General features: G+C 59.1%; 1 protein-coding gene across 1 annotated transcript; it reads left to right on the top strand.

The window, feature by feature from the left end:
- The first annotated feature begins 7,196 nt into the window (after positions 1–7,196).
- On the top strand, positions 7,197–11,740 carry UBALD2 (UBA like domain containing 2). The gene is made up of 3 exons (XM_081110511.1): positions 7,197–7,550; positions 7,839–7,901; positions 11,169–11,740. Exons 1-3 carry the CDS (start codon positions 7,431–7,433, stop codon positions 11,484–11,486), a joined length of 501 nt encoding a protein of 166 aa, XP_080966637.1. The 5' UTR covers positions 7,197–7,430; the 3' UTR covers positions 11,487–11,740.
- The last annotated feature ends 930 nt before the right edge of the window (positions 11,741–12,670 follow it).

The following is a 12,670-nucleotide window of genomic DNA, read 5'->3' on the forward strand; positions in this document are numbered from 1 at the left end:
TTTATTTATTTTGGAGAGGGAGAGAGAGAAACATCAATGATGAGAGAGGATCGTTGAACGGCTGCCTCCTGCACGCCCCACACTGCAACCCGGGCCTGTGCCCTGACTGGAATCCATCCCGGGACCCTTCAGTCCGCAGGCCCTTGCTCTATCCACTGAGCCAAACCAGCTAGGGCAAGAATAATTATTTTTGAGCAATGACTCCATCCAAGCACTTTTAAATGCTTCATCTCATTTAATCTTGAAAATAACCCTAAGAGGGAAGTAGTATAGTTGTCCCCATTTCCCAGATGGGAAACTCAAGGAGGCTCCGGGGGCGGGAACTTGCCTGAGGTTCATCTGAGTTCACAGTCCCAGGTCTGTCCTACCAGATTGCCTGTCCTGCCAGCCGTCTCTGTCACCAGGAAAGCCTGCCCCTGCACCAGGCCAGTCACAGAGGCTCCAGAGACAAAGGACCTGCCTGGGGCTCCCCCCACCCCCCACCTTCTCTCCTCTCTCCCCCATTGTAATCTGCCTTCCTTCTCCTACCCACTTCCTCTCCCGCGGCTCCTTGTCTGAATTAGGACCATTTTCAACAAGCCCTTGACCCTCCATCTCCTGTCTCTGGATCCTTTTTGGGTGTCAACCTTCACGCCGAGAGCAGGCAGATGAACAGCTGCCTTCCCGTCGGCACTTGGGTGGGCCCTGCGCCGGTGCCCCTTCGGCCTGGCAGACACCCTGCCTCCAGCAGTCCCTTTTGATGACGGGGCTCCGTCCACAAGTGGGGCAGCGGGGCAGCTCCGGGCTGGAGCAACCCAAGGGCAGGACCCCGATGTGCTCTGAGGGCTCTGGGGCCCGGAGCACAGGCGCTGCTGGTGACGAGGCACATTCTGGTGGTTTCCGACTCCGCTGTGTACAGGCCAGCGCTCCCCTTCCCGGTGGCTCCTTCCTTCCTCTCTCTGGGGAACACTGCCCCGGGCGTGTGCGCTGCCAGCACCACGGCTCGGTCCCACCCTGGTGACTTCTGAAACCTCGAGAAGCACCTTGGACACATCCGCCCCCTGCAGCAGCCTCTCCGTGTCCATTCCCTCCAGGAGCGGAGGTGCAGGGACAAGCCAGGCAGAGATGAGCGAGTGACAACAGGCTCACGCATCGCCCTGGGGAGGGAGCGCCCCAGGTTTAGACGCTGCTGCTGTTCTCGGACCCGGGACCCTGCGTGCGGAGGGTGGACAGGAGCCCCCACGTGGCTCCTCCGGACGAGGAGCAGCGGGCCAGCGCCGTGCACGGCTCCGGCCTGGAGCCTGGCCTGCAGGCACGTTCCCCGGGGTTCCCCGGGCGCCGGGGCTTTGTGGTCCACGTCGCAGCCCCAGGCCCGGCTGGAGCATGACAGCAGCCGCGGACACGGGCCAACACATCGGCACAGCCGTGTCCCGGTAAAGCTTCCTTGACAAGGCAGGCGGCAGCCCCGGGGCTGCATTTTGCCAGCTCAGAGCCGCCAGACCCGGGGAGCTCCCGGTCTGGGTGACTACGGCACCGCCCAGGGGCCAGTGTTTCCTGAGAGCCACCGGACTGCAGCGAACTCTGCCTGGCTGAGACGCAAGGCTTTGGGATTGCGTGTTGCCTCAGCCTCGCCGGGCTGTCCTGGTTCATTTGAGGGGTCGCTGGACCTAGAGAAAGCCTAGCCGTTGTGTGTGTGGCTGAAGGGAGTGATGCTAACCGCCCTCCTCCCCACCGCCCAGAGCAGGGCGACGCTAGCCGTGGCCCCTCTAAGCTCAGCAGCTCCCTCACCGCGCTGTCTCCCAACAGATGCCCTGAACGAGCCTGGCTATGAACTTGCTTTCAGGGTAACGCTGTGCTTTGGTTTCCACGGTTCTTTCTCCCCCCAAATTCCCTTCCTTCTCCTTTTTCTATCTACCCCATTCCTTCCCAGCTTCAGGTCTCCCTCCTCCAGGGAGCCTTCCAGGACTACCTGCTCCTGATCTATGATTGCTAGCTTGGCTTAGAGTTTTCTGAGGTCATGGAAGAGAGCCAGCCTTCGCTTGCAGCGATCCATATTGGTAAGAGGGCTCCCCTGAGCTCACCCGCAGGGTGAGTGGAGAGGAAAGCGACTGAGCCCTGCAGAACGGTGAGTCACCTACTCAATGGACTCCATCGAATATGCCCGCAACGCATTGTTGGGAGGTACCCACACACAATGGATTATATAACAAAGAAAAACCAAGGAAATGATTAATGCAAATTGAAGGATCATGAGTTTTGCGGGGAGGAAAGTATGTGTTGGAGGAGAGTCATGTGAGGGTTTTAAAGGTACTAGTCTAGGACTTCTTAAATTCTACTAGTATGTTGGGATTTTTCCTATTCTTCAAACTGTGCACAGGTTATACACAAACTCTTGGTGTATTATATATTTGTTTTCTTTCCTTTTTTTTTTTTTTTTATAGAGAGTGGAATGGAAGGAGAGAGAGAGAGAAACATCTGTGTGAGAGAGACGCATCAATTGGTTGCCTCCTGCACACGCCCCGACCAGAGCCTGCAACCGGCGGGTATGCCCTGGACTGGAACTGAACCTGGGACGCTTCAGTCCTCTCGCCGATGCTCTATCCACGGAGCCAAACCAGCTAGGGAGGCGTATGATATATTTATTTAAAAAAAGGGGTGCGGCAGTCAGGTTAGCAGCTGCTCCAGCAACAAGACTCCTGTGTTTTGGATGACAGGGTGGGGCCAGGGAGGCCCAGCTCCAGGCTGGTCGTTCCTGCCATTGAGAGAAAGTGGCTGGGAACCTGGGCCCCCGCCAACAACCAGTGTCTCCTGCAGCAGGCTGAGGGGGGTGGGAGGGGTTGGGGGGGGGGGCTGGCTGCTTTGGAAGCTGTCTCCTGCCCTGCCTGTCTCTGCCCCTCGGCAAAGCCCCAACCTCCCTCCGGGGTCTCTTCGAAAGGACTTCCAGGGACACACCTACCGCACGACACACCTGGCAGCTGGAGGTGAGGCCACCTTATCGCTGGGCTGGCAGGTACAGGACAGAGAGTACAGGCCACCAGAGTGTTTTTGGGAAATGCCATTAACTCTGCTGGGAGTGGTCTGGCCTTTGTCCCTTGTGAGACCTGTGACAGTTGATGAAAATGTAATCTGGTGTAAACCGGCTTGAGCTCATCCGCCAGGGAACCAGCTTTGACCTTCTAGCTACTTCTAACAGCACAGACAAGCTTCCCTGTCTGTTCAGTGTCACTGAGGGAGGAGCGAGGTGGACGCAGGGGGTGGGCCAGGCTAGAAAGTAGACTGGGATCTTTGGGAGCACCAGGGGTTCAGATCTCAGCTCCAGCCTGAGCTCGCTGAGTGACTTTGGGCAAGTCACTTACCCTCTCTGATCCTATTTCTCTCATTTGTTCATTGAGGATAGACACAGTCCCAATATCGCTGGGTTGTTGTATTAACTAAGGTAATGAAAAAGAAAGAAAGAAAGAAAGAAAGAAAGAAAGAAAGAAAGAAAGAAAGAAAGAAAGAAAGAAAAGAAATGAGCAGAGCTGCGTTCATGGCACATTCTCAGTCGACACAAATCTCAGCCATCACAGGGGAGGACCGGAATTGGCCCGCAGTGGAGGGACCGCTCCGGCACTAAGCCCCCTCTGCTTTAAGGAAAAAGTCTAGGAGAAGACGGATGTTTCCCAAGTGGCAAGGTCTGCCTAACCCACCATAGGGTAGACATGGCTCACACTCGCAGCGCAACGTCGTAACAGACTTAGGTCGCATTAAACAGGCAGAGCTAGCAATAGCGTTAGGAGTCCCCGCGAGCAGGCTGCCCTGCCGGTTAGCACCCGAGCTGCCGCCTCCCGGGCTGACCTGCAGGGAGGGCTGCCCCGCGGGCCTGAGGGCTGCTTCTCTTCGTTGTATCTTCTTCTCCTTTAATAGATTTTTATTGATTTCAGAGAGGAAGGGAGAGAGAGAGAGAAACATCAATGATGAGAGAGAATCATTGATCGGCTGCCTCCTGCACACCCCCTACTGGGGATTGAGCCCACAACCCAGGCATATGCCCTTGATTGGAATCGAACCTGGGACCCTTCAGTCCATAGACCAGCACTCTATCCACTGAGCTACACCAGCCAGGGCCGTTGTGTCTTCTTATCTTGGCATTTGCATCCTTTCCCATCTTCCTCTCTTCTCTCAATATCTCTCTGCTTCTCCTAACCACATCGCCACATTGTCTTGGCATCTTGATGCAACAATAGAGAAAATAAAATAATAATAATGATAATAATAATAATAATAATAATAATAATTCAAGGAAGGAGAGAGGAAAGGAAAGGAAGGAGGGGAGAAAGGAGATGAGGTCCTGGGTCAATCAAACCTGATCTAACCCATCTGATCTTGTTGCTAGCATAAATCAGGCAGGGGCTGTGTGACCCTGAGTAGGTTCCTTGCCCTCTCTGAGCTTCAGGCCAATTGGGACTTTCAAGTCAGAGATGCTGTGCAGCGCTATGCAGTGTCACAAGGAACCTGCACAAGGAGGGCCTTCGGTACCTGAGAGCCCTCAAGTTCCCCTCAGCTTGGTTGGACCCATTTGGGTCAGGGGAGTAAGAGAGAAAGGAGGAGGGGAGGGACAGGAACCCAGTGCACTGCAGAGATGGAGGTAGGGATCATCAATCCTCCACCCCTCCCATGATTGCGCAAGACAGCTGGCGCCCCCCCCTTCCCCATGAGGCTCACTCATTTTCAAGCATCCCCAGTAGAAATCATCTGGAAAAAATTAATTAGCCCTGGCTGGTTTGGCTCAGTGGATAGAGTGTCGGCCTGTGGACCAAAGGGTCCCGGGTTCGATTCCAGTCAAGGGCAAATGCCTGGGTTGTGGGCTCTGTCCCCATTGGGGGGGCGGGGGGGGGAGGCAACCGGTCAATGATTCTCTCTCATCATTGATGTTTCTCCCTCTCCCTTCCTTGCTGAAATCGATTATATATATATATATATATATATAAATAAAATAAAACATACTTGTTATCCAAACCCCAAGGAAATCCTGGCCAAGACTGTTTCTCATCTCAGCTGCTGCAGCGGCTCGCTCTGCAGCCGAGGCCACGCATGGAAGGAGGGTTTTGTTCCTTCCAAGGCCACTACTGTGTTTTATTTGTTGTCAATGGGCATGTTTTTATGGCTCTGCGTTACCTGCCGCACATTGTCCTCTCAGATTAAAATAATAACACCTTTAGTTAATAACACCTTGCACTTGGGAGTTGCTTTCATCCCAACAGCTCAAAGCCCTCTACAAACATGACCTCATTCATTCTCCCTGCACTGTGCTCCCGGGGCGGGCGCTCCCAGGCTATCCAGCCCAGGAGGATGAAGCCCGACCAGGTTCCCAGAAGCCAAGTGATCGATTAGCATTTCCCCCTCGCAGCCGCAAGCCACTCAGCCCAGAGCGGCCTCAGGCCCACCGGAGAGAACCCTAACCGGTAACCGAGTCTCTCTCTGGCTTCGGGGTCTTGCCTTCCACGCCTCTCCCAAGTGCCTATAGCTACGCCCTGCAGATGGTAAACATTAAACAACCCTTCAGGATAGATGGCCTCAGATCCAGGAGGCAAGAGGTTTGGCAGTTTGGGCACTTTCAGGCCCCTGGTCTCCCTTGAGAACTCCTTACTTAAGACCTAAGGGCTCCCGCGGGCTGGATGCCTCTGCCCAGGTACCTGCTGCCACTCACGGCCCTGGCATGTTTGGCATCTGTACGGACCTGTGAAAACGAGCCCCACAATGACAGTACTTCCTTGTTCTAGGGCTGCTTGTGGCCTGAGCGCCCTGGCGACGGAAGCTGCTGGCTGCCCACTTTTGTTTTCACCTTGCAATTACTGGAGGGAAGAGCTGCGCGCTGGACTTGACTCTCCGGCCGGCGGGCTGCACTCCCGTCTCAGCCCAGGTACCCTGTGGGAGGCCAAGTGTAATTACTGCAAGAGAAACAGGGCTCAGCAGGCAAAAAGCTGACTCCTGTCCCTTCAACACAAACAAAAACAAAAGACTAACTGGGGAAAATTCATTATAGTGCCCGAGGCTGTTTTTCATCAGTAATAAACATTGGGTGTCACTATTTCCCACTTTATATTCTATGTTTATATGGTCCTATTTTCTTCGATGGCGCGTTAAACCCACTTTAGGCAAACTCAGAAAAGGCTTGCTTTCTTCTTAGCCTCAAAAGATACCCTCGGATTGGCATTTCAGATCCAAAACTTAATACGTTTTTAAAGAAGCAGACATTCTAACAGTGAATCTCTAGTACTATTATCTTCCTACATCTCTGCCCCTTCCGCAGTCTGCTGCAACTCCTAGCTCTTTATCCACCCCCTCAATTCCCAAACACAGCCCTGAAGGTCAAATCCTAATCCAGGAGGTGGGGCACTCTAAACAAACTTTGTTTTTAAATGGCTGGGATTGAGAGCCAGAACCTGTATCGCACCCATGAAAAAGAGGGTAGAAATTAAATATCTGGTTAGGTCAATCAATTTCACAACAACAACAAAAATCTGAGTGTAGGATATTAGTGACTGAGAAAGTCTTATTTATTCCCTTGCAATTATATTTCGTGTACATTAGCATTGGTTTACATTTTCAGAGAGCTACGTTTTGGTCTACACACACACACACACACACACACAACTTGGCCTTTGGGGTGGGTAGTGACTGGAAGGAGGCATGAAAAAAAGTACGTTATATATTTTTTTAAAGGCTAAAAAAAAGTAGAGCTGCTTGAAAGATTTTAAAAAAAATAAACAATCTCTGAGGCTGGAGCAGCTGCGAGGGCTCTCTCTGCTTTCTATTTTGATCGTTCTGTTTCTCGAGATGACCACATCTTTCAGAGGAAATGAGTCAAAGCCACTCTGTCTTGCTTTTCCAGCTGAGCATGTTCCGTTTCAATGAAGTAATGAATGAACTTGGCCGCACCACCCCCAAGCCTACAACACCAAACAGAGGGGCCTGGGCCAATCAGCAGGCACTCCAGGTTTTCAAGTTGAGTTCAAACGGGCCCACGGGGCACCAATCAGCGCGCGCGGCTCCGCCCCAAACGCCGGGCCGTGGCCAATCACGACCCAGGACGAGCCAAAACACAGCGGCCGGCCAATGTCCGGGCGCCCCACGGCGCCGACCTCCGCCAATGGGCGCGGCCGGGCAAAAAAGGGAAACAGTGCGGGGTCCGCAGGCCGCAGGATTCGAACCGAACGTCCGCTCGGAACCGGGAGCTGGCCAGGCGGCGCGGGCCAATCAGCGGCGGCGGCTCGCGGCCCCCGAACGTTGGGACCCGGCCCCGCCCCGCGCTGTTGTTTGTGTGTCGGCGGCCGCGGGAGCCGGACCACGACACTCGCCCGGCGGGCAGCGGGGTCGGCGAGGGTCCGGAGGCCGCGGGCGGCGGGAGCGCGAGCCGAGGGCGGCCGGCCTCCCGCGGCCGCCGAGCCCGACCGCGCGCCGGCGGAGCCATGTCGGTGAACATGGATGAGCTGCGGCACCAGGTCATGATCAACCAGTTCGTCCTGGCCGCGGGCTGCGCGGCCGACCAGGCGAAGCAGCTCCTGCAGGCGGCCCACTGGCAGTTCGAGGTGCGTGCGGGCCGGAGCGGGCGCGCACGACCGGACCCGGGACCCGGGGCGGGCGGGGGGTGGGGGGCGCGGGCCGGACGCCCAGCAGCGAGCCGCCACGGCGGGGGAGCGCTATTTATATCGCCCGTAAGGCGATCCGCGGCCGCGAGGTGGGGCGCGGGCCGGGGCCGGCCGAGGGGTCGGGGCCGGCGGCCTGAGCGCGGCGCCGCGGACCCCGTGGAGGCCGTCCGTCCGGGGGGCTGCCTGCCCCGGCCCGGTTAACCGCCTCCCGCCGCTGTTTGTCCGCAGACCGCCCTGAGCACGTTTTTCCAAGAAACCAACATTCCCAACAGCCACCATCACCACCAGATGGTAAGTGCGGCCGCCCCGGCGCGAGGGCCGGCGGGCGGCAGGGGGTCGCCTGGGCCCGGCCCCGCGCCCAGGGCGCCGCCGGGCCGCTGTCAGCCGCCCGCGGTGACAGCCATGTTGCCGGGAGCGCCGCGCCGCGATGTAAACAAAGAGCCAAAATGTCTTCCAGGAAAGCGGCCCGGTCGGGCTCGCCCAGCCCCGGTCCGGCCTCCTGGGCGCCGGCGTCTCGGCCTGAAGCCACGCGCCCGGGGCCCTCCCCGAGGCCAGGGGGTCGGAGGGCGGCGAGGGCGGCAGGGAGCGGAGAAGGGGGCTCGGATGAGAACTGGCCGGCTGGGCCCCGGGCGGGGAGGGCCCGGAGGGGCTGGGGCTGGGCTGTCTGTTCCCCGGGAGCCCCCTCTTGCTGTTGCGCTGGCAGCCCCCCATCCCAACAGCCCAGCTCCACAGGGACAGGAAGGAGATAAATCCACCCTGGCCGGGCTCGACCCAGGGGGGTACGTTCTCTTTCCTGTTTATGGAAAAAAGGACAGACAGACTTTGACCAGAAAATGCCAGGAATTTGCTTCTCGTCTCAGCATGTGAACATACGGAAGCGCAGGGAACAGGAGTGGTCGGGCCTGGCTTTGCTTTCTTTTCCCCTCCGGCCCCCAGGCGTGGGGACTCCTGCTTTCCAGCAGGGGACATCCCTTCCCGGAGAGACTTGAAGGCCTGTCCCCCCACCCGCTCCCCCTGGTTACCTATTACCCTGCTGGGAGGGGGGAGGGACTGCCCCAGCCCCAGCCCCAGGGACTGTAAAACATCGCTCCCCGGAGGTCTGTTGTGGGGCTGGGAGTGCATTTTCGGCGTTTTGACTCTTGGTGTCCTTGCCCATGGCTGTCTTTTCAGAGGATCTGCAAGTGGTTCCCCTGTGTCGGGTCCGTGGGGCCCTCACCCTATGAGGACACACGGACAAGGGTCTGCCTGGCCCTTTAACCAGCCTTTCCCCCGGGTGGCTCATGCTGTACAGAAATAAACCAAACGCCTTGGCTATGACGGGAGAACTGCTGGTTGGGGCTGTGGGTGCTAAGGCCGACCCCCCCCCCCTGCATCTGACACCGCTAACCGGGGGCACCCTGCCCCATCTCCTCTCAAAGGGGCCTTCGCTTGCCCCTCAGACCCACGGCGTCCAGAACAGCCATTCTGTGGTGCTGGGGCAGGGAGGCTCCTCGGCGAGAACTGGGGCTGGAGGTCCCTCTAGGTCCTGGGGCCCCGATCTGCCAGTCCCAGGGTACTGCAGTCCTTTGAAGCTTCCTCGCCTGAGGCTGGTGTTGGGTTGTGTAACAGGCCTGTGATCAGCGTACCCATCGGGGCACCAGGGACTGGGGACCTGGCAGCCCAGTGCACACCCTGCCTGCAAGGAGCGAGGCGTTTCTCAGGGACAGTCAATCAAAGGGAAAAGTTAAATACAAGCAATAGCAACACGAGAAGTGACCCAGGGTGTGAGCCGTTGAGAAGTGGTTGTCCTGTCGGGGACGGTACAGTCACACAGTTGGAGGTGTCTCTCAGAGAAGGGGGCCTGGGTGGGGTGGGGAGGGGAGAAGCCCATGGACTGGAAGCCGTGGGACACTGGCAGGTGCCGTGGGCCGGCCTGTGTGCTTAAGAGCTGAAAGCTCGTCTCTAGTTGTCAGAAAAGCACAGAGCTGGAGGGGCCTCTAGCGCATCTGGAACAAGCTCCTGGTTTTACGGGACCAGAGTGGTTAAGGAACTTGCCCAAGCTCACACAGCAGGCAGACACAGGGTGGCTGTTTCAGGAGACGGTCTACTCTACTCGCTGGCTTGGTGAGCTGGGGAAGTTGGTCACAATGCTGTGATGCAATTGGCTTCTCTCCCCCCCCCCCCCATTCATTGTTTCCTGCTGCGGAGAAGTCAGCCCTGGGGTGGGGTGTGGGAGGGGTGGGGAATAGTGAAGGGAGGAGGGAAACAGGCTGGTCTGGGCGAGGCCAGGCCCGCATGCATCGAGTCCAGTGGCTGCCCTGAGGCAGACAATGGTCAGGGCTCCCTAGCAGCCGGGAACAGGTCTGGGTCTGGCTGGGGCTTAGCTGCAGAGCCCTGAAAGCTCCCTCCCTGCCAGGTGAAGAGACCTAGTATCTTGCTCCCCATCCTGGGCCTGGGGGAGGGGCCAGTGTTGCTAAAATTAGGAGAAATTCAAAGATAGACTCCCGTGGCTTCCTGGGAAAGGGAGAAGCTTGGCGAGGTCAGAGCCGACCGCTTTGTGCGGGCCTTCTCTGCTTCCCGCGCCCCTGGCGGGGTGCGCCTAGGGAGGGTGGATGGCGCCTCCATCCCCCCCATACTGTCCCTGGTTCACAGGGAGAGTGCCAGTTCCAGCCCCCACCCCAGCTCCTGCCCTTCCTGGCTGCGGCTCCCTCATCAGGAGTGGCAAGGGATAGTGAGTTTGGGGAGCCCCCTCCCAGGGTAGAAGACAGCAGATGGGGTGTTTGTGGTGACCCCCAGGAAGAGGGCTGAGAGGGGCTGGACAGTCAGATGCCCTGCCAGCCTCGGCCAAGAGCAGCCTGGGCGGGAGATGCTGGGGCTCAGGAAACCGAAAGCCCGGTTTTTGTCCTGGGGGAGCCCACCCACAAAGTGGCACCTGACTGTGCGGCTGGCGAAGGGCTGAGGAGGCTCAGAGCTTGGGCCTGCGGGCCTCTTCCGGCGCGGCCCCCATGGGCGTCTGTCAGCGACAGGCCCGGGCCCCAGTGTCCTCATCTGCAGTCTGGGAGGGTAACGGGAAAGCCTGACGAGGCTGGAGACGGGAGACACTCGGGCTGGTGTTCCCGTGGCCTGAAGCCAACACGGGCTCCAGGGTTGGCCCGGGAGGCAGACCCTGGGTCTGGCCGCCCTCCCTGGACCCGCAGCCTCGGAACGTCAGGCGGACTATTGACGGGCCAGTGGGCTTCTACCCGGGCTGAGGCCACAGTGGCGTCCTGGCCGCTCCCTGGCCTCGCTTTAACCTGACCCCGGCTGCTGGTGGGAATGACCCTTTACTCTGACGGGCCTCGGCGGCCCTCCTCAGCACAGGAAGCACCCCTGGTTTGGGTGAAAACGGCCGGTGTGTCCTTATTTTCTGTTCTTGTTGGCCTGGGCGAGGCATGCGTTGTGCTGTTGAAGCTGCTTGCGGGCTGCGACTGGGCGTGAAGGGGCCGCTGGGTGAGCCCCACCGAGGGCCGGGGGCCAGGCAGTGAGGCTGGGACTCGGGCTGGTGGACAGCCCTCCCGACACCCGTGTCTCTCTGCGCAGATGTGCACCCCCAGCAACACGCCGGCCACGCCGCCCAACTTCCCCGACGCCCTGGCCATGTTCTCCAAGCTGCGCACGTCCGACGGCCTGCAGAGCAACAACAGCCCCATGACGGCCGTGGCCTGCTCGCCCCCTGCAAACTTCAGCCCCTTCTGGGCCTCGTCCCCGCCCAGCCACCAGGCCACCTGGATGCCGCCCTCCTCCCCGACGGCCCACAGCTTCCACCACCTCCACCACCCACAGCCCACGTGGCCCCCCGGAGCCCAGCAGGGGGGCGCCCCGCAGAAAGCCATGGCTGCTGTGGACGGCCAGAGATGAGACTGGACTAGCCGCGCGCTGGGCTGGAGCTGGGCAGTCTGGGTCGTGGGGACACAGGAGGGCCGGGTCGGGGGCTGGGGCGGGCGGGGGTTTCCTGAAGATCGCACTGGAAGATTTTATAAAGGAATTTGGGGGGTGGGGGGAATAGCAAACTTCCTGAGCCACTTGGGTCCTTCAGGAGTTTCTCTTCAGGCAAGTTTTTTCTGTTTTTAATATATAACTGTAATATATAAATATATAAATATGACTAACTATGTGAATGGTGCTGGCTGGTCTGGGGTACTGGGGTCAGAGGGGGGGGCCAGCACCCCCTCCTCCAGTCCAGGGCAGGTGCTGCACGGCCAGGTGTGTGATGTGTGGGCACACGGTGTCTGCCTGCTCTCAAAGTCACGGTCATGCTTCTGGATTTGGGCGGAAGGGGCCACCGGAGGCGCCTGGCAACCCAAGGTGTGGGGGCCTCCTGCCATGACGGGACATCGCCACCCCCACTTGGAGGCTGGCACTGAAGAGCCATCAGGGGCAGGGCCTGCCTCTCGCACCCTGTCCAGGCCAAGTGGATGCCGGGAGGAGCACCTGCCTTTGGGTTCAGTTCCCAAGTCCATCATTTCACCAGGTGAAGTTCACATGTAAAACTTGAAGGCTTTTCTGACTTCCCAGGATCGGGCCTTGTCTGTCCTGGAGCAAAGGCGCTCCTTGGGGGAGCGGGGGCTGCGCCCTGGGCAGGGGCTGGGGGTCCAGACCAGGGCCTGATGGACAGGCTGGTCCAGTTGAATGGGGGGGTGGGAGGGAGGACGGGTCATGACTTGGTTTCTGCGATCTCGCTCCTTGACCTTCCTTCGTTGCCCATCACAGGCCAGGCTCAGCCCACACGGTCTCCGCTACAGTGCGGGGCTGCTCCTCCCCCTGGTGGCCGCCCAGCCCCTTCCTCCTGGGCCCACCTCTGCTTGGCCATCGCTGCCCTGGGCCTCCTCCCTCGGGGGTGGCGGGTCCTTGTGAGCCAGGGCTGCTGGGCAGCCCAGCGCCGGGCGGGCTCAGAAGGGACCATGCCAGGCAGGACCAGCAGGGCAGCGGCCGGTGGGTGAGGAGCTGTTCCCGGTGCCGGGGCTGGCCCAGGGCCGGATCCCTCCTCAGCCCCTGGCCCCACCGTGGGCCTCCCTGCTCGGGCCGCTGTGGGGCTGCACCTG

This window comes from Myotis nattereri, assembly GCF_964212035.1.
Source record: "Myotis nattereri genome assembly, chromosome: 16".
NCBI classification, from domain to species: domain Eukaryota; kingdom Metazoa; phylum Chordata; class Mammalia; order Chiroptera; family Vespertilionidae; genus Myotis; species Myotis nattereri.

What these genes read in the sequence shown, in the direction of transcription:
- UBALD2 (XM_081110511.1), top strand. Translation starts at nt 7,431, where the DNA reads ATGTCGGTGAACATGGATGAGCTGCGGCACCAGGTCATGATCAACCAG. An exon ending in CGGCCCACTGGCAGTTCGAG is followed by an intron (nt 7,551 to 7,838) that starts GTGCGTGCGGGC and finishes GTTTGTCCGCAG; the next exon opens with ACCGCCCTGAGCACGTTTTT. An exon ending in GCCACCATCACCACCAGATG is followed by an intron (nt 7,902 to 11,168) that starts GTAAGTGCGGCC and finishes CTCTCTGCGCAG; the next exon opens with ATGTGCACCCCCAGCAACAC.